Source organism: Myotis yumanensis, unplaced genomic scaffold, assembly GCF_028538775.1.
Source record: "Myotis yumanensis isolate MYYU_CA2020_CCGP unplaced genomic scaffold, mMyoYum1.0.hap1 SCAF_7, whole genome shotgun sequence".
In the NCBI taxonomy this organism is placed as follows: domain Eukaryota; kingdom Metazoa; phylum Chordata; class Mammalia; order Chiroptera; family Vespertilionidae; genus Myotis; species Myotis yumanensis.
The window spans coordinates 79,065,707-79,091,975 of NW_027223758.1; the positions used below are offsets into that span (position 1 = coordinate 79,065,707).

The 26,269-nt window shown below is 35.0% G+C and overlaps 1 protein-coding gene across 1 annotated transcript in view; it reads left to right on the plus strand.

Annotated features, from left to right (window-relative positions):
- PIK3C3 (phosphatidylinositol 3-kinase catalytic subunit type 3) overlaps positions 1-26,269 on the plus strand; it is a 71,515-nt gene that overhangs the window by 16,173 nt on the left and 29,073 nt on the right. Inside the window, exons 5-13 of the mRNA XM_070421071.1 lie at positions 4,242-4,328; positions 6,245-6,340; positions 9,358-9,429; positions 13,387-13,491; positions 14,113-14,205; positions 20,389-20,574; positions 22,835-22,989; positions 24,526-24,616; positions 25,838-25,905. Of these exons, the coding sequence (XP_070277172.1) occupies positions 4,242-4,328; positions 6,245-6,340; positions 9,358-9,429; positions 13,387-13,491; positions 14,113-14,205; positions 20,389-20,574; positions 22,835-22,989; positions 24,526-24,616; positions 25,838-25,905 (953 nt within the window). The remainder of the gene's footprint in view (positions 1-4,241; positions 4,329-6,244; positions 6,341-9,357; positions 9,430-13,386; positions 13,492-14,112; positions 14,206-20,388; positions 20,575-22,834; positions 22,990-24,525; positions 24,617-25,837; positions 25,906-26,269) is intronic.

A 26,269-nucleotide genomic window follows, 5' to 3' on the forward strand; every position in this document is an offset into this window, starting at 1 on the left:
ATTGACATCGAAATTACCTCTTAGCTACAGGTTTTTTTACTAAATAATATGTGTAACTTTTATAAGCATAGCTTATTTGGTTGTATGTTGCCATTTTTTTCTGTCATAAAAGAAGGATTTGGGAATCTCTTAGAAATGTATTCCTGATGATACATAGTAGAATCTTTTCTATCAGTCATTTTGGTTTGCTTACTGTTGTCTGAGACTGTCTAAACTTCTCGATTTTTCTTGAAATTAATGGTAGCAAGTAGACAATTAGTTTGAGAGGGAAAGATTGAACCCTGAAATAATATTGATTTATGTCTGTCTTTACAGCTATAATTCCTGCCAGAAAAAAATAGAAGGTAACGTGGTTTTAAGACTAGATTAATCTCTGAGAAGTTTAGCTAAATGCAACTTTTATGAGGCAAAGACTACTCTTCCTGAATAAGATTTCTATGTAAAGTTTCAAAGTAAAATTGAAGATTTGTGGCAAAGACTTTATTAATCAGGAAGCTGAAAGCACTTCTGTGCTACCTAAGAATTAAATACATAGGCATGTGTGCAAATTCTTTAGGAGACATGTACAACTCCTTTTTTACTTTCAGTAGTTGTTCAAGTGAATTCTTATATACAGCTGCATTTTGTCTTGAATTATAAATTACTGCATTGCTTGCATTTTATTTGATACAGATAAAATTCAGTGTCTTAATGTTTATTGAAGAGAATTATACTTTTTAATAATAGAAATTTATGAGTGAACCATATTGCATTATGCAAGTAGACTAGCTGAGGGATAACGCTGTTCTGTTCAATGATTGTTTATTAATTTAGCTCAGTTGTAGTCTAGGCTCAAGGAAATGTTCAAGTTGAAAGAGTTATATTATGGCCTTTAACTGAAAGGAATTTAGAAGAACAACATAGGAGGTAGTTCAAGAAACACTATCCTGTATGATTATGTGAGGGGGTTAGGGGGAGATAGTCTTACCTAATAGCAGTATCAGGCATTTTTATTGGGCAATATTCCTATAAATGCTTCAAGAGAGAATTTTGAGCATTTGCATAGACTCTGTGAATCTAAAAGTTTTCTGTCTGGTGACAGAGCAGAATGGGTTTTTTTCTGCTTATTTGTGTGGTGTTGTTTTTTAAGTGGCACAGAAAAAAGAAGTAAAAAATATATAGCTTTGTCATTATTTTCCCCCTTAGGTTCCCTAAGAAAGCCTATGTGTATCTGCACCAATATCCCCTACTGTATAGCTACTTTTTGAGGAGAAATCCGTTTACTGTGTAACTTTCCTGTTAAAGTTTCTTGATAAGAGCAAGCTTGATGCCTAAAGCCTATAAATTTCTATATTATAGCAGTTTTTATTAACCACATGTTGAAAAATGGTAGCATTGCTCAATTTATATGGTTCTTCAGTTGGATCTAGATCAGCGGTTCTCAACCTGTGGGTCATGACCCCTTTGGGGGTCGAACGGCCCTTTCAAAGGAGTCGCCTAAGACCATCGGAAAACACATATATAATTACATATTGTTTTTGTGATTAATCATTATGCTTTAATTATGTTCAATTTGTAACAATGAAAATACATCCTGCGTATCAGATATTTACATTATGATTCATAACAGTAGCAAAATTACAGTTATGAAGTAGCAACGAAAATAAGTTTATGGTTGGGGGTCACCACAACATGAGGAACTGTATTAAAGTTTCGCGGCATTAGGAAGGTTGAGAACCACTGATCTAGATGAAAGGCCCTTGTAAGAAATAATTTGAGAGAACAATTATGTTAGTACCTGGCTTTCATTTCAGATGGTGAAGTAATGTTAATTAAATGGGTTTTTATTCTTTGGGTTTTAAAATATGAGGTAAAATAACTTTATTTGGCATATCTTAATAAGTGCTAATTTTTGGTGGTTTTCTCAACAGCAGTCTTTGCACAATGAATTGTTTTTTTAAATAGCTTTAGTTTTTAAATAACATTATTTTTTCTTATTACAAAGATAATACACATTTTCTACCATGGTAGAAGATGGTTAAAGCACAGACACAATAAAAATCACCTCTGACCCTCTGCCCAAAAATAACCGTCATTAATATGTTGCTTGATATATGCTTTCAATAAATTAATATGTGTGTTATGTATGAATTTATTTATAGATTAGTGGCCCAGTGCACGGATTCGTGCACATTGAAAGGAAATTAATTAGAAGAAAGATTCGTGCAGTAATTATGTTACTGCAAAAAATTACATGTCAAAATAGTCAATATACTATATATAATATAGTTTTATAAAATTAAAACACGTGTGCAATTGGCGCCAGCAAGAGCTTTACATGTATCATGCATGTGTGAGTCAACATTTATTTTTAAATTGCCAGTGTGCGTCATATGTGTCGGAGGGACAGAAGGATGGATGGTCGGTCACTTAGCCTTTTATGTATATAGAAGATATTTTTAAACTGTTATCATATTGTGTGTGTGTGTGTGTGTGTGTGTGTGTGTGTTTAATTGAATACGGCTCTAACACTTAATGGTGTCTCAAAATTGTTTAAGGTCATTTAAGATACAGCAGATCCTCAAATGATGTCATTTCCTTATAATGTTGATTAGATGCCATAGGAACGGAACTCTTGGTTATATCAATTCGCCTTTGGTAAAATTTGTTTTGTTACAGGTCATTTTGTTTGAAGTCATAGAACCTATCAATAACTTTAAGTGAGGATTTACTGTACTAGTACAACATGTTTGTAAAGACTTCAAATTTTTGCATAGTATAGATATGCTATAATTTATTTCAACAATCTTCTGTGGTTGAATATTCAAAATGTTTGTGATTCTGTGCTTCTGTAAAGCTGATATCCACTTAAAGTTTCCTATTGGCTTGAAAATGAAAAGTGAGGCTTGTACTACATTTTTTTCTTTTGAAGGGTGTAACTCCTGTTTCTAGATTCATTTTTTGTATGTAGCTGTCTAGCTAGTTCTTTTGTTGAAAAGAGTATCTTTGTTGCATAGAATGGCTTCTGCTCCTTTGCCAAAGATCATTTAACTATAGTTCTGTGGATATATTTCCAGAGTTTTTATTCCATTAGTATATTTGTCTGTTCTTTTGCCAATGCCAGACTCTCTTGATTATTGTAGCTTTATAATAATTCTTGATGTTGGGTAGTGTCAGCCCTCAAATTTTGTTATTTTCCTTCAATATTATGTTGACTGTTCTGGATCATTTTCTCTCCACATAAATTTTAGCGTCCTTTTGTTATCTGCAAAATAAGTTGCTGGGATTTTCACTGGGATTACATTAAATTTATAGATCAAGTTTAATCAAACTGGAAATCTTTACATAATTTTGAGTCTTCCAGTCCATGAACAGGAATATTTCTCCATTTGTTTAGTGTTTTTTTTTTTTTTTTTAATTTCATTTATCAGAGTTTTGTGGTTTTCCTCATATAGATCTTTTACATATTTTATTAGATTTTTACCAATTTCATTTTTCTGGGTGTTAATATAAATGATGCTTAAAAAAAATAACAGCTTTATTGAGATATCATTTACATACCTCTGTTTTTATTTTCAACTGGAGGCCCAGTTCACAAATTCGTGCACAGGTGGGGTCCCTTGTTCTGGCCGGCAATTGGGGCTGATGCAGGGGCCAGCCGGCTGAGGGGAGGTAGCGAGGGAGGTTGGCTCCAGCAGCAAGCTAACCAATGGCCAACCTGTGAGGAATCGGGCTTCCTCCTCCCCCTGTCTGGGTCCGGGGTGCAGGTGAACCAGATTCGGGGCTGTCGGGGCCCCAGCAGCAAAGTCTGGGTCAGTGTGCTTCATAGCTACCAGCTGGTCCTCCGGTCATTCCGGTCGTTGGGTTGTAAGGGTCGCTTAGGCTTTTATATATATATATATATATATATATATATATATATATATATATATATATATATATAGATTTCATGTGTTTATTGCTGGTACATAAGAAAGTAATTGAGTTTTGTATGTTAACCTTATGTTCTGCAACCTAGCTATAATTGCTATTAATTATAGGGGTGTTGTTTTTTTTTTTGTAAATTCTTTCATATTTTCTACATAGATGGTCATGTCATCTGTGAACTTAGACAATTTTCTTTTCTTCTCAATCTCTCTTATTACATTAGCTGGTATTTCCAGTATGATTCTGAAAGGGTGTGATGGACATCGTTGTCCCCTTTCCACCTTCCTTTCTGTGAGGTCTGGGTTAAAATTTTCTTCATTATATTTGTTCTGCAGCTCACCAAAGCCCATCGACAAGGACACATGGTGAAAGTAGATTGGCTGGACAGATTGACATTTAGAGAAATTGAAATGATAAATGAGGTGGGTTGTATCCCTTTTTTATTTCAAAATATTTTCTCTCAGCTATCTAAATCAGGAATTTTTTTGACAAGATTTATTGCCAGGTATCTATTGGGGCTATTGAATAAGTGTAGTTTAGGGAGTTCTGTGCTAGTAAGTGAAAACGTGTGATATATGCCTTTCTTATATCTCAATGTTATAAATAGGTAGTGGATATAGCAAGTCTCTTAAATATTATATAAGTGAAGCCTTTGTGAGTTTGATGTTTCATTTGTGTGTTCTATCTCCATTTGGCAGCTCATTATGTTCAAGTTCAAGTCAATATTAGATACATTTATCAACAGTGGTACCTCTTCATTTCAGTTACCTTAAATCATCATTAGCAAGTTCTCTCCCCAGTTAGATACTTCTTGTTTTACATACTGCATATAGGACTCTGCACCCTTAATGAAGTTGCGTGGTTCAAGTAGTTGATTTATTTCTTGATTTTATGTATTGGTATAGAATATGTTTATTTAAAAGATGACGTCAATGAAACTTCCTGAAAGTGAGAACACATATTTTTCTTTTTTGTGTATTTATACTGAAATACTAGATGTCTGGTCTAACATTCAGTATCAAGATAGCTGAAAAAAACAGTTATATTAATTACATTAGGGAAGAGGAGTATCAATTTTGTGATATGCCTAGCTTATAGGGACATCTACAGATCACTGTTCTTTGAAAAGTGTTCAGGAGGTGGAGAGAGAGAGAAATTTTTCATTTTTATAATGAACACTTGTAAAAGTTATATCCCGACATTACCTTTTAAAAAAATTAGTGGTGTTTAACCATTTATATGCAGTATGAATACTGGGCGTCATTCCCAAATTTATTCATACTACATTCTCATATTCAAACTGTAATAGAAGTTAATTTTTGTGAATTTTGATAATGGTCGCATTCCAAAAATAGTTTAATCAAAATACTTCGCTATTATTTTTTTATCCTTCAACTTAGGTTCCCCTAGGGTAGAAAATGTAACGTTAGGGCTTACTTTGCCCAGCCTTTCCCATTCCCCCCCCCCCCATAAAAGATAAGAGACCATTAGTTACCCTAATAGAGTATAATATGCTTTATAAAGCTGAAAATTTAAGTGACCTCCTTAGACTTTTATATGATTTTATACATGTAGATTTAAAACCATTTAAAAAACTTTTTTGGGTCAAGACTAACCACCTTTTAGACTTCATTTGATTTTCACTTCTTTAACAACATAGTATTTGCTTTTTTAAGGGGACAAGTTTATACACAGAATCAACATTTCTTATGTTAAGGTGGAAGTAACTCTTTTCCAGTATACTTTAAAAAATTTGATAAAAATTTACAAATGCCTGCACGTCATCTCAAGATCACTTATAAATTTTGAAAAACTTATAAAGTTTATATTTGTTAGGTCAAATGACCTCAGTTCTTAGTTTTCACACTTTAACTTTTGATTTTTGTCATAATTGTATTAATTGATATAGTTAGATTTGTCATATGGTTTAAGGATGAATTGTTCTTTGCTTACAATTGTTAGAAGTACAAAACATCCTTATTTTTTAAAGTAAATAGTTCTAATGCAGTGTATACATAATATAATCAAGATTTTATTTAATAAAATCCAAACTACTGAATAAAGCAACGATGTCATTAAGTTTAGGAGAGAGTTGTAAGTGACTAGTAGACAGTACTGGGTAAAAGAGTGGTGCTGTGTATAAGATAGAAGTGCTGCATGAAACAGTGCATTTATAATAACGAAATGAAAATTTGTCACATTCTAAGTTGTACCTGATAGATCCATGTATTACTGAATTGGGAATAACGATACATACTGATTCTTTAGGAGAATGTTGAAAATGGTTATTTTTCAACATTATATATGCAGAATTAATAAAAATCTTTTTTTTTTTTAGAGTGAAAAACGAAGTTCTAATTTCATGTATTTGATGGTTGAGTTTCGATGTGTCAAGTGCGACGATAAAGAATATGGCATTGTTTATTATGAAAAGGTATTTGCCTTGGAACTGTTATGGTCTCTAAAGTAGAGGGGAGGGGAAACATTAAAAAAAATTACTGTTGTTCCTGCTGAGATGAATTATTTGGTTGCAGGATAGCAGAAGACAGCTGTCAGGTGCAGCTGTTTATGTATGCACAAATCATCCTGTAGCTCCAAGATTACAAAAGTCGATCATTCATAGAATGCAGTTCTGGGTTACAGAATTCAATAAATATGCAAGAGATCAAAAACTTTTTGATTAATTATTCTGAAAAGTGGCAAGTAAGATATTAAAGCAATAGCTTTATTAACAATTAAAATTCATTTGAAAAGTAAAAAGGGGGATCATGCTTTTTTTTTAAGTAGTATGCTATTGAACATTAAGGATTGCTTGTTACTTGAGTATTTATATATAATGTAATGGAATTTTATATGTGATCCAAACATAAGTATGCTTATGAAAGACTTCACAAATCTACATTTATTTATGCATAAAATATATGCAGAATTAAGAAAATAATGTTATCAATAGACTGAGTGATAACATGCAATTCTGGATTTCCTCTGCTTTGCTCATTACATGAAAGAAAGTGGTGTGTGGTTTGACATGTAGCCTCTAGAAAATACCTGTGTCTTAAATGCTTATTGAAGAGTCTTTATTCAAGTACCACAAAAATAACTGTACTTAGTTCAAAAAATATAAACCAGATATCTGCAATCATTGTAGAAATAGTAAGGCAAGTGCTTACATCAGTACGAATGAGGACAGTCTTTTAATACATGACATAATAGAAAAATATTTTCTCTAGTATATAGCTAAGCTTATCCCATATAATAAAAGCCTAATATGCTAAGTGCCCAGTTGTCCAGTCTTTCGTTCAGCCAATCAAAGCGTAATATGCTAATGATATGCTAAGGCCACTCAACCACTTGCAATGATGTGCACTGACCACCAGGGGTCAGACACTCTGACTGGTAGGTTAGCTTGCTGCTGGGGTCTGGCCGATTGGGACTGATGGGCCAGACACGCCCTGGAGCCCTCCTACAGTCCCTCCCAGCTGGCCAACCTCCCGTGTCCCTCCCTTGCCCTGATTGTGCACCAGTGAAGTCCCTCGGCTTGGCCTGTGCCCTCTCGCAATCCGGGACCACTTGGGGGATGTCGGAGAGCCGGTTTCAGCCTGATCCCACAGGCCAGGCCGAGGGACCCTACTGGTGCAAGAATTTGTGCACTGGCCCTCTAGTATGCAGTATATATGTTCATTAGAAGCAGCACTTTTAAATCACATTTTAACTTTAGTGTGTTCAAGCTGTCACAAGTGATTTAAAAAATATGTATTTATAACTATAATTTATTATTTGAAGGATGTATTTATAATGGAGGTATAGGGTTTGTATAGTTAATTTATAATCACTTTTCTGGTATTTTTCAAGTTAATATTTATATTTTTCCCCTTGAGCTTATATCCTTTCTTTCTAGTAAAAGATTAGGAAACATTAACTTGTTTCAGCTTTTTATTTTATAAATGATATTTCTTGGGAGGGGAAAGGAGATAGAAAGATAGACTAACATTGTTTATTAACTTATTAGAAAAAACGACCTTATAAAAAGAAAGGGAAATATAGGTGAATGAAATTTTGTCACCAATACATTTTAATAAAATTACATTTTATACTTTATGCCATATGTAATTTCATTAAAAGTATTATTCCCTGCCCATATGGAGTTTATATTGCAAAAGCATACTGATGGAGGTGGTAATTTAAAACATTGGAGATGTGAAGGATCTTTTGAAAGACTGTTTTGATAATAGATGAAATAATAACAGAACAGAAATTAGAAGAATTTCAAGTATTTTTGAAAAGGTTCTTGACCCCTTTCTACTGCTTCTTGAAAAATTGTCTATAAATTAATGCCTGTGTACCCATCCTGTCATATTTCCACTTAGTGTAAAGATTGCTGGGCCAGTGTATTGAATCTAATGGAAATAGACTTTCTTGTCACCTGTCTTTTGTGACAGATAGCCTTAGTGAAGATTACTTGTCACAGTTGGGCTGATAAATGTGTTTTCTGGTATTGTGACTAAGAATCAGCCTGTTAAACAATGGCTGTGGGAATTCGTGGTTTTCTAAGACTCAATTACTGAACTAAAGTAAAGTCACAGTACTTCCCCTTCTTCAGTCTCCTGATTTTGTTGCACATATCTAAAATTGAAATTATAGGAGCATTTGGAAATTGACAGGAAAATTTGATGTTGGGTATACAATTGTCAGAAAATGAATTTTGACTTTAATTAGTTTAGTCTTTTCCAGTTCTTATGAAGTGACATTTTATTATCCTAAATTACCTTTCTTGCCCGAATTGGATCAAAATTTTTCAAAAAATGATAATACCAACAAAATAAGACAGCTTTATTTCTTAAGAATTGATGGACTGATTCTCATTATTCAGGTTTGCATTGTGTTGAGTAGCTATCCCTCTGAGAAGCCATGCTGCTGAGTCTCTAGCTGTGTATAAATCTGAGTAACATTAACCCCACGCTTATAATTCTACTTCTGAGTGAAACTCAATTGTGGTTATTTGAAGTTGCCAACATCTAGTTAGTAGTTTTTGCAAGTGATGAAACTTATCCATTGTATTGTATTTTAATTAGCTCTGTGATTTCTTATTCTAAGTTTGACAATTTGAACATACTATTTTTCACCTCCTGTCATTATAAACAGTTTTAGAAAAAAAGACAAAAACCATCTGCTGATTTCCAGACTTCATATCTCTAAAAAAAACTATATTACAAATTTGTATTGTTATATTTTATTTTTCTTGAAATATTTTATCAGCAAAAAAAGGTAAAAATATATTTTAAAATGTAGTTGAAAAAAAAATAAAATGTAGTTGAAAGAAGATTAATTTTTGAAAGGAAGGAAGGATGTTCATTAAATAGAATTAAAGTACATTAACATGTATTGTTTTTTACCATTTGGTTAAATTTTATTTACCTTCTTATTTTGGAAATTTATTACATTGTAATCCAGGATGGTGATGAGTCATCTCCAATTTTAACAAGCTTTGAGATAGTGAAAGTTCCTGACCCTCAGATGTCTATGGTGAGTTATTATCCAATTTCTTATGAAAATGCTCCAATCCAGAGTGATTGTGACTTAGATCGACATCATACACTTCTTTTTAAAAAGTATATAAGTACCTCAGTTACCTAAAAGTAATTTATAAATCCACTTCAGCTATGTGGAATCAAGTTCAGATGGGATTTTTATCAGAAACTTTAACACATAAAAATAAGGTCAGGATAGTGTAGTGTTGGGGAGCCATGTTATTTAGATTATGAAGAGCCAGGCATGTAGTCATGCAGTGAGGACTTAGGGGAACAGGTACAGGCACACCTTGGAGGTACTGCACGTTTGGGTCCAGGTTACCAAAGTTAACCATTTTTATGCCATAAGTGCCTATAGACACAAACGGTGGACCTTTTTTATTTATTTATTCATTTTTAAATATATTTTTATTGATCTCAGAGAGGAAGGAAGAGGGAGAGAGAGAGAGAATCATTGATTGGCTGCCTCCTGCACGCCCCACACTGGGGACCTTCAGTCCGCAGGTCAACGCTCTATTCACCTGTCCTAACCAAACTGGCTAGGACGAGGTGGACCTTTTTTAATTAAATTCAAAATATCGTGGCAGTTGACTGGTTAAGTGGATATCCCAATAAAGTAAGTCACCGGAGTTTTTTGGTTCCCCGATCTCTGCTAGCTTTAAACATTTCTTCTGCAGCTTTCTCACTTCTTCCAGCCTTTATAGAATTGAAGAGAGTTAGGGGGGTCTTGCTCTGGATTAGACTTTGGTTTAAGGGAATGTCGTGGCTGGTTTGATCTGTCCAGACCACTACAACTCTTCATATCACCAATAAAGCTGTTTTCACTTTCTTGCCATTTGTGTGTTCACTGTTTACCCTTTTAATATTTTTTAAGAACTTTTTATTTGAATTCACAACTTAGCTAATTGGTGCAAGATGCTTAGCTTTTGGTCCATTTTAGCTTTCGGCATGCCTTCCTCACTAAGCGTAAGCATTTCTAGCTTTTGATTTAAAGTGAGAGAAGCCATTGTAGGGTTACTAATTGACCTGATTTTAATATTTTGTGTCGGAATAGGGAGACCTGAGGAAAGAGAGAGAGATAGGGAACAGCTGGTCCGTGGAGCAGTCAGAACACATACAACATTTATCAATTAAGTTTGCTGTCTTATATAGGTGAGTTTTTAGCATCCCAAAACAATTTTAATAGTAGCATCAGAAATCACTGATCACAAATATAATAAAAATGAGAAAATGTGAAATATTGCAAGAATTACCAAATATAACACAGAGATACAAAGTGGGCAAAAGCCATTGGAAAATGGTGCTTATGGACTAGTTTGATTCAGGCTTGCTACAAACCTTCAATTTGTAAAGAAAAAAACAACACACACACACACACACACACACACACAAAAAAAAACAACAACAACGCAGCAATATCTGTGAAGTTCAATAAAGCGAAGCGTAATAGAACAAGGCATGCCTGTATTTGAAACAATTCCCCATCATCTAGAAGGGGGATTGGTTTATACCAGAATGTAAAAGCATCAATGATGGAAATTTTCAGGGAGACTGGGTTGGTTGCAAAATATGGAGGATCATTGTAGCTATTAGAACTATTCAATTTGAATCATGAAGTCTTGGATGATTTTGAGACACCTCCTTATTGCATTTTTGAAATCTCTCTTTCATGGATACAAAGAGTAAATTCCTCTTTTGCAGCAGAACTTTAATTAGAAGACCTTATATTTAGAAAGTTCCAGCCAAAAAAATCCTTTTAACAGCATAATAGATATCATGATAGTCATACCTAAAATGCAGCTACTTCACTTTGAACCATTTTATTCTTATTTTATGAGTTTCTAATTAGATTAGTTACCTTCCTAATCAGACTAAAGTAGATTAAAGGTAGCACATTGGAAAATGAAAACATGAAGTAAATATAGGTCATTGAATCAGGAAGTAGTAGCTGATGACCTAACATCAGAGGAAGAGATAGGGTAAAAAGAATATAAAAGATTAGAAAAGAAAGGTCACTTGGGAATCTTTTAGAAACAAACACCCTAAATACTTTCACAGAGCCTATGCATAGCATAATAAAATTGAGTCAATATATCTAAATTTGACCCTGAGTTTTCATTATAAAATCAAATTATATTTCACATTCAGAATATTTGAAGTACACAAATAAATGTACTCTGTGGGTACCTTCAAAATGGCCAAGAGTAAACAAGTTTTGTCATATTGGGATCATAGGTATTACTTTTGTGTAACTCCTACCAAAATGTCAGGTCAATGAGATGTCTGTATATTTAGAGCGTTCTTTTCTAAAGAAAATGCTCATCAGCAGTTATAGCTTTAATATTATGGATGATGTATTTTTTTAAAAAAAGGAACTAGGGCCCCTGTTAAAAAATGTTAGTTTTAAATGAAGCAAACACAAAAGAAAAGTTAAAAAAGCAAACTACTCTTCTCACCCACTGTGCTCAAAAACTCAGTTCAGCATTGCTTACTAGAGAAATATATTTTAATAAAGTAACTTTGAGTGCCACTTAGCTGGCATACCAGGTATCAGACAATAAAACAGACTGTAAAACTACAATTACAAGTGTGATACTATCATATATATATATGCACAGATAGACTGGTGGAACTGAATACACAAATAGATTCAAGAAAGTATGGAAATTAGTACATGATAAAAGTGGCATGTCATCACTGAAGCATAGTGCTGGGGAACTGATTAGCCATTTTGAAAATAGTAAATTAAACCCTTTCCTCCCACAGATCATAAGGAAAAACTCCAAATGAATCGGGGATTTAAATGTTAAAAAATGAAACTTTACTGGTACTTTACTCTCAGTGTAGGGAAAAACTTTGTAATGATGACTCAAAACCCAGAGGCAGGAAAAGAAATGATTGATAAATTTGACTATATTAAAAAATTGACTGCATGGCAAAAACACCAAAACAAAGACAATTGATAAATTGGAAGAAACTGTGGCATACATCTCAGACAAAGGGGCGGATATCTAATACATAAAGAAGTCTTAAATACTGGAGAACAAAGGACCAAAAGCCAATTGAAAATTAGGAAAAGGATGTGAATAGACAATTTACACGTGCCAAAATAAATGCAATAAAAAGTCTCTTTAGCCAAGACAGTGTTTTAAAACATGATTTTGGCCCTGGCGGGTATAGTTTAGTGGTTAGAGTGTTGGCCCGCACACCGAAGGGTCTTGGGTTCAATTCCTGGTCAAAGGCATACACCTGGATTGCAGGTTCGTTCCTGACCCCAGTTGGGGCCCGGGCATGTGTGCGGGACAACCAATCAATGTGTCTCTTACATTGATGTTTCTTTCTCTCTGTCTTCCTTTTCCTCCTTCCCTTCCACTCTCTCTAAAAATCAATGGGAAAAAAATTTCCTCAGGTTAGGATTAACCAAAAAATTTTTAAAAATAAAATAAAACATGATTCTGACCGTAGGTAATATAGTTAACACCAAATATGTACATTTAATTATTATAGTCACTGTCTCTGCCCTTAACCTACTATTGGAATTAAAACTGCTAAGGTGATAGTACTACAGGGTATCACAAGGTATTAGTAGCTCATAGGAAGAGGGGAAGCTTTAGTCTGGGTTGTCAGGGAAGATCTTAGAGAGAAGGTGGTATTGAATGACGAGAGAACATAAAAACCTTGAATACCTAGAGAATGGGGATAGATGTTTTAAGAAGCTGGAACGCCATGTGCATGCCTATTAGGGCACTAGTGAAGCATAAGGCATGCTTAGTTTTATTATCTCAAAATGGTGATATATTTTTAAACACATAGGAGACTCAAGTTGTAACCAAAATAAAATAGTATTATAAAATGGTCTTAACTAACTATTAACTTTTCTATTTCTAACTGGTATTGAAACTCCCTTTTGGTGAAGTTTACATCGTTGATTAATGTTTTAAATAATTAATAGGAGAACTTGGTTGAGAGCAAACACCACAAGCTTGCCCGGAGTTTAAGAAGCGGACCTTCTGACCATGATCTCAAGCCTAATGCTACTACAAGAGACCAACTAAATGTAAGAATTTATAAAGTATTAAAATAAAAATAATGACATGGGTATGTTGGTTATAATTGATGTGATACCACTTCACTTATGAAGGTTAATGAACCCAAAGTTATTTCAAATTTTGGTAGTTTTATTATTATTTGGGGGCTTTCAGTAAATATATCCGTCCTGGAGATAGAGCTACAAATAGCATATACTTTCACACAATAGCACTCTTACAGCTGGCGCTATGGCCCTAAGCTGCATTGCCCAAGAGAGGCCTTGGTGTGCACACATGCATGGTATTGCATGGTGACTGGATAAGAGAAAGATTTGTTTGGATTTTTCCCATTTAAGGGGGAGTCTTTAGTTATTTTGTTTGGTTTGGTTTGGTTTAATTAAATTAGGTCTGTAGTTATATACTTTATATGGAGTATGACTTTTTCATTTTATCTTTTTCTCCCCTTTAGTAATATCCTTTTTGGACTGATAAGGACAGTAAATTTAAGTCTTACTTGGCTGCATGCACATTCTCTATGCTTCCACAGTAGTTCTATAATAGAAATATTTTAAGTAAATGAAAATTTTTAAATGGGAATATATAGAGGAAGAATATATTTGATAAAAGTAGTTCTTTTTTTCTTGTTGTAGATTATTGTGAGTTATCCACCAACCAAGCAACTCACATATGAAGAACAAGATCTTGTTTGGAAATTTAGATGTTATCTTACTAACCAAGAAAAAGTAAGTTTCTTGAATGTTTTCATATATCAAATGTATCTACAATGTTTGTTGCTGATGAATGAGGTGAGGCATAACTGCCATAGAAATAAAGAGTTCTTGTCAAATTTATTAAAAAGTTGCAGAACAATATACTAGTATGTGATAATCCATTTTTAAAAAAATGTAGAGGTAGACACACAAAGACACATGTACCCATTTGTTGATGCATTGATAGCGACTGAATGGGTTGGGTCAGAGGCATGAGTTTTGTTTCTGGTGCTGCAACTTATAATTAGTAGGTAAGATGAGGCAAATTGCTTTGGAAGCTTGGTTTCCTCATTTTTTCAATGATGAAATGTTCCTTATCAGGTCAAATATTGCAGGTGAATAACCTGTCCAAGTACCTGATGAATAGTAGGTGCAGAGTACATGTTGATTTGCCTCTTTTCTTCGCACTTCTTTGAGCCTGGGTTGGCTAGCAAAATATTTACATCACTAAAGGAACTGTAGAATTCTGGAGGACATATGGCTAGAGAGAGTATGAGAAATGTAATTTGAAATGTGTAAATTGAGTTGGTAGAGTGACAGCCAGCTTGGAGTGCAGCATAGAGGCTCGGTCAGAACTAGACATATGCTTTTCATAATGAAGCCATAGACCAGATAAAGTCTCTGGGGAGAGGAAATTATGATGAAGTCAGCACTAGACCTGCATCTGCAGACTTGGTTTTGACTCTCAGTGTTGCCACTAATAAGCTTTTTACTGCAGGCAGATTATTTTACCTACCTAAACTTTAATTTCCTCAGATATAATATGGTTGATTAAATGACAGTGAACTTTAAGTCTCTTCCAGTTCTTAAAATAGTCTGCAAATTCTTAGAACATTGACTCAATAACTCTTAAAATATGATAATAGTAGCCAGTATCTATTAAACAGCCTCTTATGCCAAAGATCTTTTATGCCCCATAAAAACCCCACAATTTAGGTATTAGTGTTAATGATAATATGTTTTTATTGATTTCAAAGAGGCAGGGAGAGAGAAAGAGAGGGATAGAAATGTCAGTGATGAGAGAGAATCATCTATCAGCTGCCTCCTGCATGCCCCCTACTGGGGATCAAGTCTGTAACCTGGGCATGTGCCCTGACCAGAAATCAAACTGTGACCTCTTGGTTCAGGTTTCAATGCTCAACCACTGAGCCTCACCAACTGGGCCAATTTAGGTATTATTGTTACCGTTCTACAGGTGAGGAAACTTGAGTCTTAGATTAAGGAACCTGTGCAACACAAAGATTTTCAATGCTGCTCCTTGATGTGCTCACATTTATGAGTTAGAATAGAAAGTCATCAGTGAAGACAAAATAGAGGGTTGTAGAGATCCTCTATAGTTTCAGCATCATGCACATGCCTCAGCAGAAATTATGAAATGCATTGGGGGCAGAATAGAGAAACAAAAGGAAAAGTAATATCAGTCAGAAAGCTGTTCTAAAATTCTGTGAGAATGAATAAATCCTCCTATATAATAAAAGCCTAATATGCAAATTGTCCCCTTGGGAGTTCGACCGGGAATTCGATCACTCGCTATGACGTATGCTGACCACCAGGGGGTGGCATGGAACATGGCGGCCGACCAGTTACAGTGGCGGGGCGCTGAGGGAGTGAGGGAAGGGGGAGGCCGGGAAGCAGGGAACCTGATCAGCCCTGATCGCCAGCCAGGCCTAAGGACCCTACTCGTGCACAAGTTTCATGCACCAGGTCTCTAGTATATTTTATAATCTCATGCGATAGTCTTTAGCTGCTTTAACTTGTTTTTCTGAAGCAATTGTGTTTTCTTGATTTCAAAATAAAGATAAAAATCCAGCTGCAACTCATCTTAACTCTTCAGCTTTGAATCTTTATCTTTTATTGAGGCCTTTGGAAATTCTTTGTAGTTGAGCATCTTCATTCTCCTTATATCCATAACAATAATGAGAGAAGAATTTTAAAATTTACTCTAGCTTTGAGTGTTATTCTCTTCATCACCACAAGAAAGGAAATATTCCTCAATAGAATCACAGGTTTCTTATTTTGTGTTTTATAAAAAAAAAAAAAATTGAGTTAGGATATGATACTCTGTTAAATGAAGAATAATGTTGGTCACAGAAATTGTATTTTGAATGCAGCACAGTGTTGTGTAAAATACACAGCAAGATATTGAATTAAACTGTTAGAATGTATAGGCTCAAGAAGCATAGAATAGATTTACAGAGCAAGAAAAATTGTTTGTTTAAAAAGTAGTCACTTCCCACTGAAATTCAATTACTTCTAGATAGGTGCAAAGGAAATAAAATGCTCAAGTGATATAAAGTGTATGACAAGTTTCATTTAACCAGTTGATTTTAAGTTTTCGAAGTGTGGGTGATGAAACTTCAATTCTCAGGACGTATTATAGGATTCTTATGATCACTAGGCCGAGTGGACGATATTTTCCAATGTTTGGGAAGCACTTTTCAATATATTGGCCTTGAAGTGACCAGAGAACATATTCACACAGACACATTTGTATCTTTGTAATCATTTAAAACGGGTTTTGTAGGAAACAGATACTCCTGTACCCTTGTCCCTTAATTTATCTACAAAAAGAAGGTCAATTTCCCAGGAAGAGTGCTTTAAGTTATTTGGCATTTGGTTCCTGAGGCTAAAAAGATTTTCTGGAGGAGATTGCAGTGCCCAGAAAACAAATTGGTGGAAATTTGTTCTTACAAAGTTATACTTATTTTTGTTGTTGTTAAATTTGGTCTTTCCACCTATTTTTGTCTATGTGACCGTCAGGGCTTGCTGGCACGCAGTCTTCATTACTGCCAATGAAAGCCGTCTAGCCTAGACTTGATGTTGCACTTAGAAAGTTTATAACAACTTGTCCAACAAAACCAGTTAAATTTATGAAATATTTTAAAATCTGTGGTCCATAGCATTTAAGAAGTGATTCTTAATTGAATTTATTAGAAAAACAACTGTGATATTACAATATAACAAGGAATATATATTTGGTCTTTGGTTCCTGGCATAGTTTCGAAAACCCAGGAATTCCATAGTGGTAGTGATGAGAGGAAACATGTTTATAATGAGTTCTCTTCAACCACACCTGAGTTTATACCAGCGGTTCTCAACCTGTGGGTCGCGACCCCTTTGGGGGTCGAACGACCCTTTCACAAAGGTCGCCTAAGACCATCGGAAAACACATATGTAATTACATATTGTTTTTGTGATTAATCACTATGCTTTAATTATGTTCAATTTGTAACAGTGAAATTGGGGGTCACCACAACATGAGGAACTGTATTAAAGGGTCGTGGCATTAGGAAGGTTGAGAACCACTCGTTTATGCTAATGAGGTGGCTCCTGGAAGCTGGGGCTGGTTGCCAGAGGAACCAACCTTGTGATTAGAGGGTTGGAACTTTCAACCCTGCCCCCTGATCTCTGGGAGAGGGCCTGGGGATTGAGAGGGGCCAGTGATTTAATAAATCATGCCTATGTAATGGAACCTTCATAAGCACCTATAGTGATGGGATTCATAGAGCTTCTGGGTTGATGAACAGGAGAGGGGCACCTCAGACTATATGGGGACAGAAGCTCTTGTGCTTGGGACCCCTCTCGACCTAGCCCAATGTACCTCTTCATCTGGTTATTCATTTGTATCCTTTATAATATACCAACAGTAGTAAGTAAAGTATTTCTCTGAATTCTGCGAGCCAGTGTAGCAAATTATCAAACTGGAGGAATGTATTCAGAAATCTGGGCAACCTGGGGATCCAAAGTTGGCATCTGAAATGGGAATTAATCATGTGAGACTGGCCCCAGGTGTTAATGTCAAAATTGAATTAAATTGTAGAATGCCTAGTTGGTTTCCTCTGAAAATTAGGGAGTTGAATGGTATAGAAAACTCACATGCTTGGTATCAGGAGTGTCTTGAGTAGAGGAATAGGTTTTCCTTTAGCAACCAAGTAGAAATTTCTAATAACTGAGTTGGTAGGAGTTAAAATTAGAAATATGTATGATAAGTATTGTATCTTACAGCTATAAAGTGATTGTGCTTATGATTGTAAGAATAGGCAGTACCAGTGAGGTGATTTCTAAGATCAAAGGGAGTTTAACAAAAATATTTATTGCATCTTTTCACAAAAAAAAAAATTTATTGCTATTAATATAAAACATGGTAATAAGTGTGATAATGTTAACATTTGATGTTTGACTCAACATCAGAAATGGGTTAAAATATTGGATAATAAAATATTAACATTTATCATGTATTTATTATGTATTAGCTATTGTCCTAAACATTTGTATTCAATAACTTAATTTTCACTACAACCTAATGAAATAGGTCACTTAGAAGTTAAATAATGTGCTCCAAATGACTCCGTTAATAATTGATGGAGCCAAGAGTTGGGATTTGACCCCAAACACACTGGCTCTCAAGCTTGTGTGTGCACTCTAGGGATCACATTACGTTTGAATCCTGTACTTTTACAGAGATCAATAAAGCATCTTTAAGAATTGAAGATGGAATATCATCATTATTATTGCTGTCTTCAGAGTCTTATGCTTTCTGTCTTTATCATTTCTCTTCTTGTTTCCTTCATTCTACTACCTCCTTGTTTATATTTGTAATATTTAACCCTATAAAGTTGTGGACATCTTTGTACAGTGCCTTATGTATCTTGGCAGTAGTGTACGCTATAAATCTTACTAATAAGTCTACAAATCTGAGAATGTACGAGTTAGATTGTTTCAGTTATTGAATTGAATATAGGCATGCTGCAAGATTTGCTTATAATCACATAGCCACATGTTTCTATTAAGATTGCTGATGTACGATGAAATGGAAAACCTTTTGCGGTAGTTATTTAAGAAGCATTGCTTTGTTTCCACATTCAACCTAGAAATATATTTTAGAAATGAAAAGTAATTGCATGGGTGATTCCTACGGCAGTCCGTGTTCTTATTGGAAGGGGAAACATTGTACTAAATGGTGTGCAGGAGGTGCAGGAGAAATAGATAGCTATCCTTGGGGAATGCAGACTCCAGTTGTAGAATTAAGAAAGCCCTCAAAAGTATTTGGCAGTTAGAAGAGCATCATTTAAATGAAAGTACTAGGATTAAGGCAGCTACTGAAGGAAGAGCTGAAAGTTGCCAAAAACTTCCTGGAAAAGTTGAATTTTTGACAGGTAAGCACCTTTTTTTAAAGAGCATCTATTATGTATGCAACCATGAGTGACATGCTCCAAGGTAATTTACTTACCTGACAGTCTGGTGGAAACTTCAGTATGCTACCGATCTAAAGTAGTGAGGTTTCAGAAAGCTACTAAAACAGTTAGCTGAATTATAGAATATTTGCTACTGCTTCTGTGTTTATCTATTTTTATACTTGTTTCTGTGGAGTTTTTATTTGTCTGTTTCTATGAAGAGAGACATAACAATCATTTATTTGAGTTCTTATGTATGTGAGTATCTAAGAAACTCAATGATTCTAGAGAAATGTTCAAGGTGAGTTAGTGGTGAGGAGTCTACCCTGCTTTGCCTTCAGAATTTCTCGTTCATTATCTGTTTTATGTCACATGTAAATGTTGTAAAATGGTCAGCTCGTCTCAGAAGCATTTGAGAGTTCATGAGATGTGCCTCAACTTTGTCTTGAGGCCTGTAGTGTTTTAAAATACCAAAGCATGCCCGGCTGGTGTGGCTCCGTGCTTGAGCATTGACCCAGGAACAAAAAGGTCTCCAGTCCAATTCCCGGTCAGGGCATATGCCTGGGTTGTTTGCTCAATCCCCAGTCCGGGGCTGTGCAGGAGGAGCCAATGAATGACTTCCTCTCTATCATTCTCCCTTCCTCTCTCTCTAAAAATCAATTATATATATATATATACACATACATACATATATTTAAAAATAAAATAACATAGTGAAGAAAAGTCAAAGAAAACTGAAAAAATTCATTGTGCTCTGAAAGTAGTTTGATCTGTGGAATTACAGGGAACATGCTTTTGTATTTTCCTGCCCTGCATTGTTTCTAGGGTTGAATCTATGACTATAGTGTTCACAGAAGGAGTCTATCACTGACTCTGCCACTCTTTCATCAGGGTCAAGGGGAACCTGCTTCATAACCCTTGACCTTCCCTGCCCCAGGTCATAGGCTGTTGTTTCTAATTTAAACATCTTTTCTGATTTTAGGCTTTGACAAAATTCTTGAAATGTGTTAATTGGGATCTACCTCAGGAGGCCAAACAGGCACTGGAACTGCTGGGGAAATGGAAGCCCATGGACGTGGAGGATTCCCTGGAGCTACTGTCCTCCCATTACACCAACCCCACAGTGAGGCGCTATGCTGTGGCCCGGCTGCGCCAGGCAGATGATGAGGTACATCAGTATTCATTATTCCTCTTTGGGTACATGTTAAACTAGAGCCTCATCCTAGGCTGAGAGAGAGAGAGAGAGAGAGAGAGAGTGTGTGTGTGTGTGTGTGTGTGTGTGTTTGTGTGTGTTAGAGAAAGGAGGGGTAAGGAGATTTTTTCAGGGGAGAAGAGGATATACTGGGTATGTTTTCAGAAGTAAAATTAAAATATTCCTCCAGGGACTCCTCTGTGAAATGAAAATTTACTTCCTGATCTGTTTCATGATAGGACAATCTCTCCCAGGACACTCACCTGGCAGCAGAGCTTGCTTTGCTCTGTCTGGAAAGAGGAATTCTAATGAAAAATGGTTTAATGCAGCACCAGCTAGGGAATAATTCAGATCCCCTCTATTAGTCAGTATACAACAAGCTCCATTTAATTGTAGCCTTGCAAAGCCCTTGGGGCCTCTAAAACAGAGGTGCATGGTCATCTTATTCTCCTTCAAACTCCTTTAAACTTTCCACTGCTGACAGTTGTGTGTATGTGTAGACTATCTGAAGGTGGTTTCGAATCCTCTGGAAAGCAAAGCCTGCAAACTTGATGCTGGCTGTTTTTATATCTCAGGCCCCGAGGGAAGGAGGAACAGTCTGTGTTGACACAAAGTTGCTGCATCTTGAATTTTAATAATTCCTAATAAGGTAGACTAATCCAGCAATATTTTTTACTTATGAATTTTTATAGAGTGAATGTGCTCTCAAATATAACCTAATAGTCTATGCCAGCCTGCAGTGCTTATGCTCAAACCTCAGTATATATCTAGGAATGCTGATCCCATAGAACTTTATCAAAGATCTTTATTAAACACAATTAAATCATTATGAATTTGTAGTGGTATCTGAATTTCAAGAAGCAAAGCTCAGCCTTTATTAAGGTTGATATTTGCATGTGTGTATTTAATTATTGTAAAGTTTAAACACTAAAGTAAATAGTATAGTAAGTGCTTGCATTTAAAGTACACATCTTTAACAATTGCCAACTCATAGCCAATCTTATTTCATCTATAACACCTCTTACTCTCTCCTCCCTGTTCCCTCCCGTTCATTAGCTTCCCTGAGGAAAATCTCAGATATTGTATAATTTTATCAGGACAGGATGTTATTCACTCTCCTATTAAAGAGCAGTTCTTAGCATTGTGATTTGGCATATTATCTTCTCCTTCCTAATTGTCTTTACTGTATTGCAAGTAAAAAAATTATTACATATTTATTTGAAATATCAAAATACTTATTTTTAAATTCATTAGAAACTTCACTCAAGTCATTAATTCTTTATATTTGACATGAGTCATAAAGTTTAGATAAAGCCCTCTATGGTGTAGTCAACACAATCCCTCAGTGTGAGTTCATATCTAAATAAAAAAGTTGCAAATAATTATTTCTGATTGTCTGGCTTTTGTTTTCTCAAACTTAGAGGCTAAGTGTTTGTGTCTAGAGTTATCAGTGTTCATGTAGATACTGAGCTCTTTATAGACCATTTATAATTTTTGTTATGAGGTGTAGAGAATAATAGAAACATTATATGCATTCTAAACTACTAAGTGTGGTTCAACGATTAATTTTTAGGGTTTTTTTTGTTTTGTTTTTTTGAAATTTCAAAAATATAGCATAAATACTATGGTGGTTAAGTTAGCTCATGATTTCCCTTTCTCTGACCCTTACTTCGGTACTGAATTATGTATACTCAGCTAAAAAAACTATTGATTCATTAGATGTATATTAAGATCTGAATTTTGTCTTTTCTCTGACTCTGTAGGCCTATATATATATGTGTGTGTGTGTCTTTGGAAACACTACATACTGTATTATTCTCACCTCATTTTCCTTTCTATCAAGTGATAATAGTTGCTTATGTCACTTGATAGTTATGAGAAAAAATTATGTGGGGCAAAGTTAGTTTGTTTTTGGTGTTTGCTTTGCTTTTTGGATACTACTTTAAACAAGGAATTTACTGGCCACTTACTCTGTGCCAGGCACTAGTCTGTGACTTTCTTCTATTAATTGATTTAATCCTCATACCTCATTCCTAAGGCTTGTATGATCTGTCCATCTATAGATGAAGACCCAGTGAAACACCACAAGATTAGATATCCTAGTGATCTGACAAAGGAAACACAGCTGATAAGTGGTAGAGAAAGTGAATTGTTAGCATAATATTTAGGAATAAGTTATGTCTATAACCGTATTGCATTTGTTTTTTTAATATTATCTCATTTCTTTATTTTCCAGGATTTATTGATGTACCTATTACAACTGGTCCAAGCTCTCAAATATGAAAATTTTGACGATATAAAGAATGGATTAGAACCTACCAAGAAGGATGGTCAGGGTTCAGTGTCAGAGAGTACATCAAGTTCTGGAATAAATTCTGCAGAAATAGATAGGTATGGATATCCAGGGAGGACTGGTTTTCACATCGGAGAGTTTCCCTCCTTTCTAACTGTCTTCTTTCCATTTTCCCTACATGTACAAAATCCTAGTTGGTACTAAGTTTGAAGTTTTAGCAATGAATATGGCATGTGCACTCACAGTTTTTGCAGGCTATGGAGTCAAACTACCTAAGTTAAAATCTTGACTCTGTCACTTACTAGCTGTGTACATTGTGTAAGTTGCATATTCTCTGTGGCCCCCGTTTCTCATCTTAAAAGCAGGGAGGATAGCAATAGTAACTGATCTTTAAGGGTTGTTGAAACATTGGATGAGTTAATACACATAAAGCATTTAGAAAAGTGTCTGACACATAATGTTCAGTAAGTGTTAGATACTATTTACTGTTAAAGTAAATGAAGGACGGCATGTTAGTGAATTCAAATATTTTATTGTAAAATTGTATATTTTAGTAGTTATACTAAATAAAGAGCATGTTACTTTAATTAAAATCAGCTAGTAACAATAATAACAATTAAGAACTCTCACCTCTGTAGCAGACACTGTGAGGTAGTCTATATACATTGCTTTGTTACAGTAATCTACTGAGGCAGATGCTCCTATCCAGAATTTAGATATCAATGACTTACTAGAAGTTAAGTAAATTGTCCAAAGCTCATAACTTGCAAATGGTAGAGTTGACTCCAGAGTCCATGTTCTTTTTACTTTGCCATTATGTTTTTCATCAAATCTTAAAATTTGCAATAAATAGGAACCTTTGGGCAAGAACTTTGAGGCCCAGTGATAATAAGCTATTTTGTAAAGTCTTGAGAATGAGTTCTGGAAATCTGAATCAGTCCAGATATTTCAGTTGTCACATGGGCTCAAGATTATATTTCTGAAATTTTTTACGATTATGTTAATGCCGTTTTTATCTTCTGTTTTTATCTTCTGTGTTTCATTTGGAGAAGAACTGAAAAACAGAGAGAATTTTTGTTTTTGTTTGTAAGAGAAGATACCCCTTACATTTTCTCCCAGTATACATTGGGAGCCTTCTCTCTCTAGTCATGCTACCTTCCTCCTTACTTATGCCACCTAGAATGTTTTCTTAGGGTCTGCTTAAGATTTTATGGCAGGATATACACTGTAACCCAGTATTTCCCAAATCATGGTCTGCTGGTCACTAATTTGTGTATTTTTAAAAAGATATAAAAGTTGTTAGGGGTGGTTTTGTGACCAAATATGTTTGAGAAATGTTGGAATGCTTGTTTAAAGTAAAATGGGCTTTTTTTTTTTTTTTTTTTTTAACAATAGTATTTAGCAATATGCAGACTTGCACATCTCCAAGCAGCTACTATCTATATTCGTTGACCACAAGGCCTCTTTCCCAAAGCATACTGTGACTCTGGTGTTGCACAGAACACACCTTAGGAAGCGACACATTATCCGGACACAGTCGAGATGAAATATGCTAAAAAAAAACACACAAAATGTATCTGCTGTTCCAAACAGAATATGTTACATATCAGTGATATCTCCTATTATTTTTTCAGCTCCCAAATTATAACCAGTCCTGTTCCTCCAGTGTCTTCCCCTCCCCCTGCATCTAAAACGAAAGAAGGTTCAGATGGTGAAAATCTGGAGGTGAGTGCAGAGCTTCTCAAGTTTGCTATAGGAGAGATCCTACCAGATAAACACCGTAGAGTGGTTTTCATTTTTTAAATTTTTATTTATTGATTGATTTTAATCCTCACCTGAGGATATGTTTTTCATTGATAGTAGAGAGAGAGGAAAGGAGAGGGAAGAAGGGGAAGGAGGGACAGAGAAACATCCATGTGCGAGAGAAATGTCGATCAGTTGCCTCATACACGTGCCCCAACTGGTGATCGAACCTACAACCTGAGTATGTGCCCTGACCAGGAAACAAACCTGAGACCCTTCAATGCATGGGATGGTGCTCTAACCACTTATCCACACGAGCCAGGGCCTAGAATGGTTTTTGAAACATGGATTTTTTTTTTTTTATTAGCACCTGAGTATTTTTTTCCATTGATTTTTAGAGGGGGCGGGGGGGAGAAAGAGAGAGAGAGAGACATCAGTTGCCTCCTGCCATTGGGTCTCAGGATGGAACCTGCAACCCAGGTAAGTGCCCTTGACTGCGAATTGAACCTGAGACCCTTCAGTCTGCAGGCCAACACTAACCACAGAGAAACATCAGCCAGGGCCTATGGTGGCTTTTAAAACATTGATTTTGATTAATAAACCAAATATTACAACTTTATTGAATAACCTGTTTTATGATGCATGTTTATGACTTTTCCTCTCAGCAAAAAGCACCAGATGATCTTCAATTCGAGGCTTTTTATTGGTGCTTTGGGCATATGAATAGATTCATATGCAATGTAAAAATAAACTGGCTTCAGTATTTTATTAAAGAAACTCAATATTTATTGCTAACATATTTATGAACATTACTGTAATTTTTGGTGTTTGTGATTACACTGTAGAAATGTGTGGCTTTGATACTAAGGTTGATACACTACAAAGCTGTTTCTTAACTCATAGAAAAATTAAATCTTTTTAGATAAGTAGACTGACTTTTGAGGTAAAACAGGCCTATTTGGCTGGTGCTACTCTGAAAAGTGCATTCGGAAGTGCATTTGCAGAAGCACTAGTGTGTATTGTTAAATTTCTCCCTAAGACTTCTAATTTGAGAAGAATCTTTGACACCCCTGATGTTTAAAACGAATATGTGTTTAGATATCAAACAGTTAATAGCAGTTGGTAATATATATATATATATATATGTATATATATATATATATATATACATATACATATATACATTTCTTTTAATTCTTTCAGCAAGATCTCTGCACCTTTTTGATATCAAGAGCCTGCAAAAACTCAACACTGGCTAATTACTTATACTGGTATGTGAAAATAATTTTCTGTTTATTTTCTGTAGGCCCCTCCCCTCCCAATATCATAAACATTAAGTCAGTTTAAAATAACGTGTGAGTAACCATCAAAAGCCTAAGTATGGTATTTATATCTAGCTGTATTCCTTTACAACTGTGCTCGTGAATGCTTGTTAGCACCACCATTTCTCTTCTTTTCACTAATTTTCCAGTATCTAAGATCAGGTTAAGGTAATGAGTGTGGTTTTTTTTGTTTGTTTTTTTCAGTTTGATGTCTGCTTGCCTTTTATGGTATCTGAGTTTAAGTATGATGCTTTATAGTCCCTTGGGAGTGTGTATTTTCACATTATTTACCAAAACATCGGAAGCATACAGA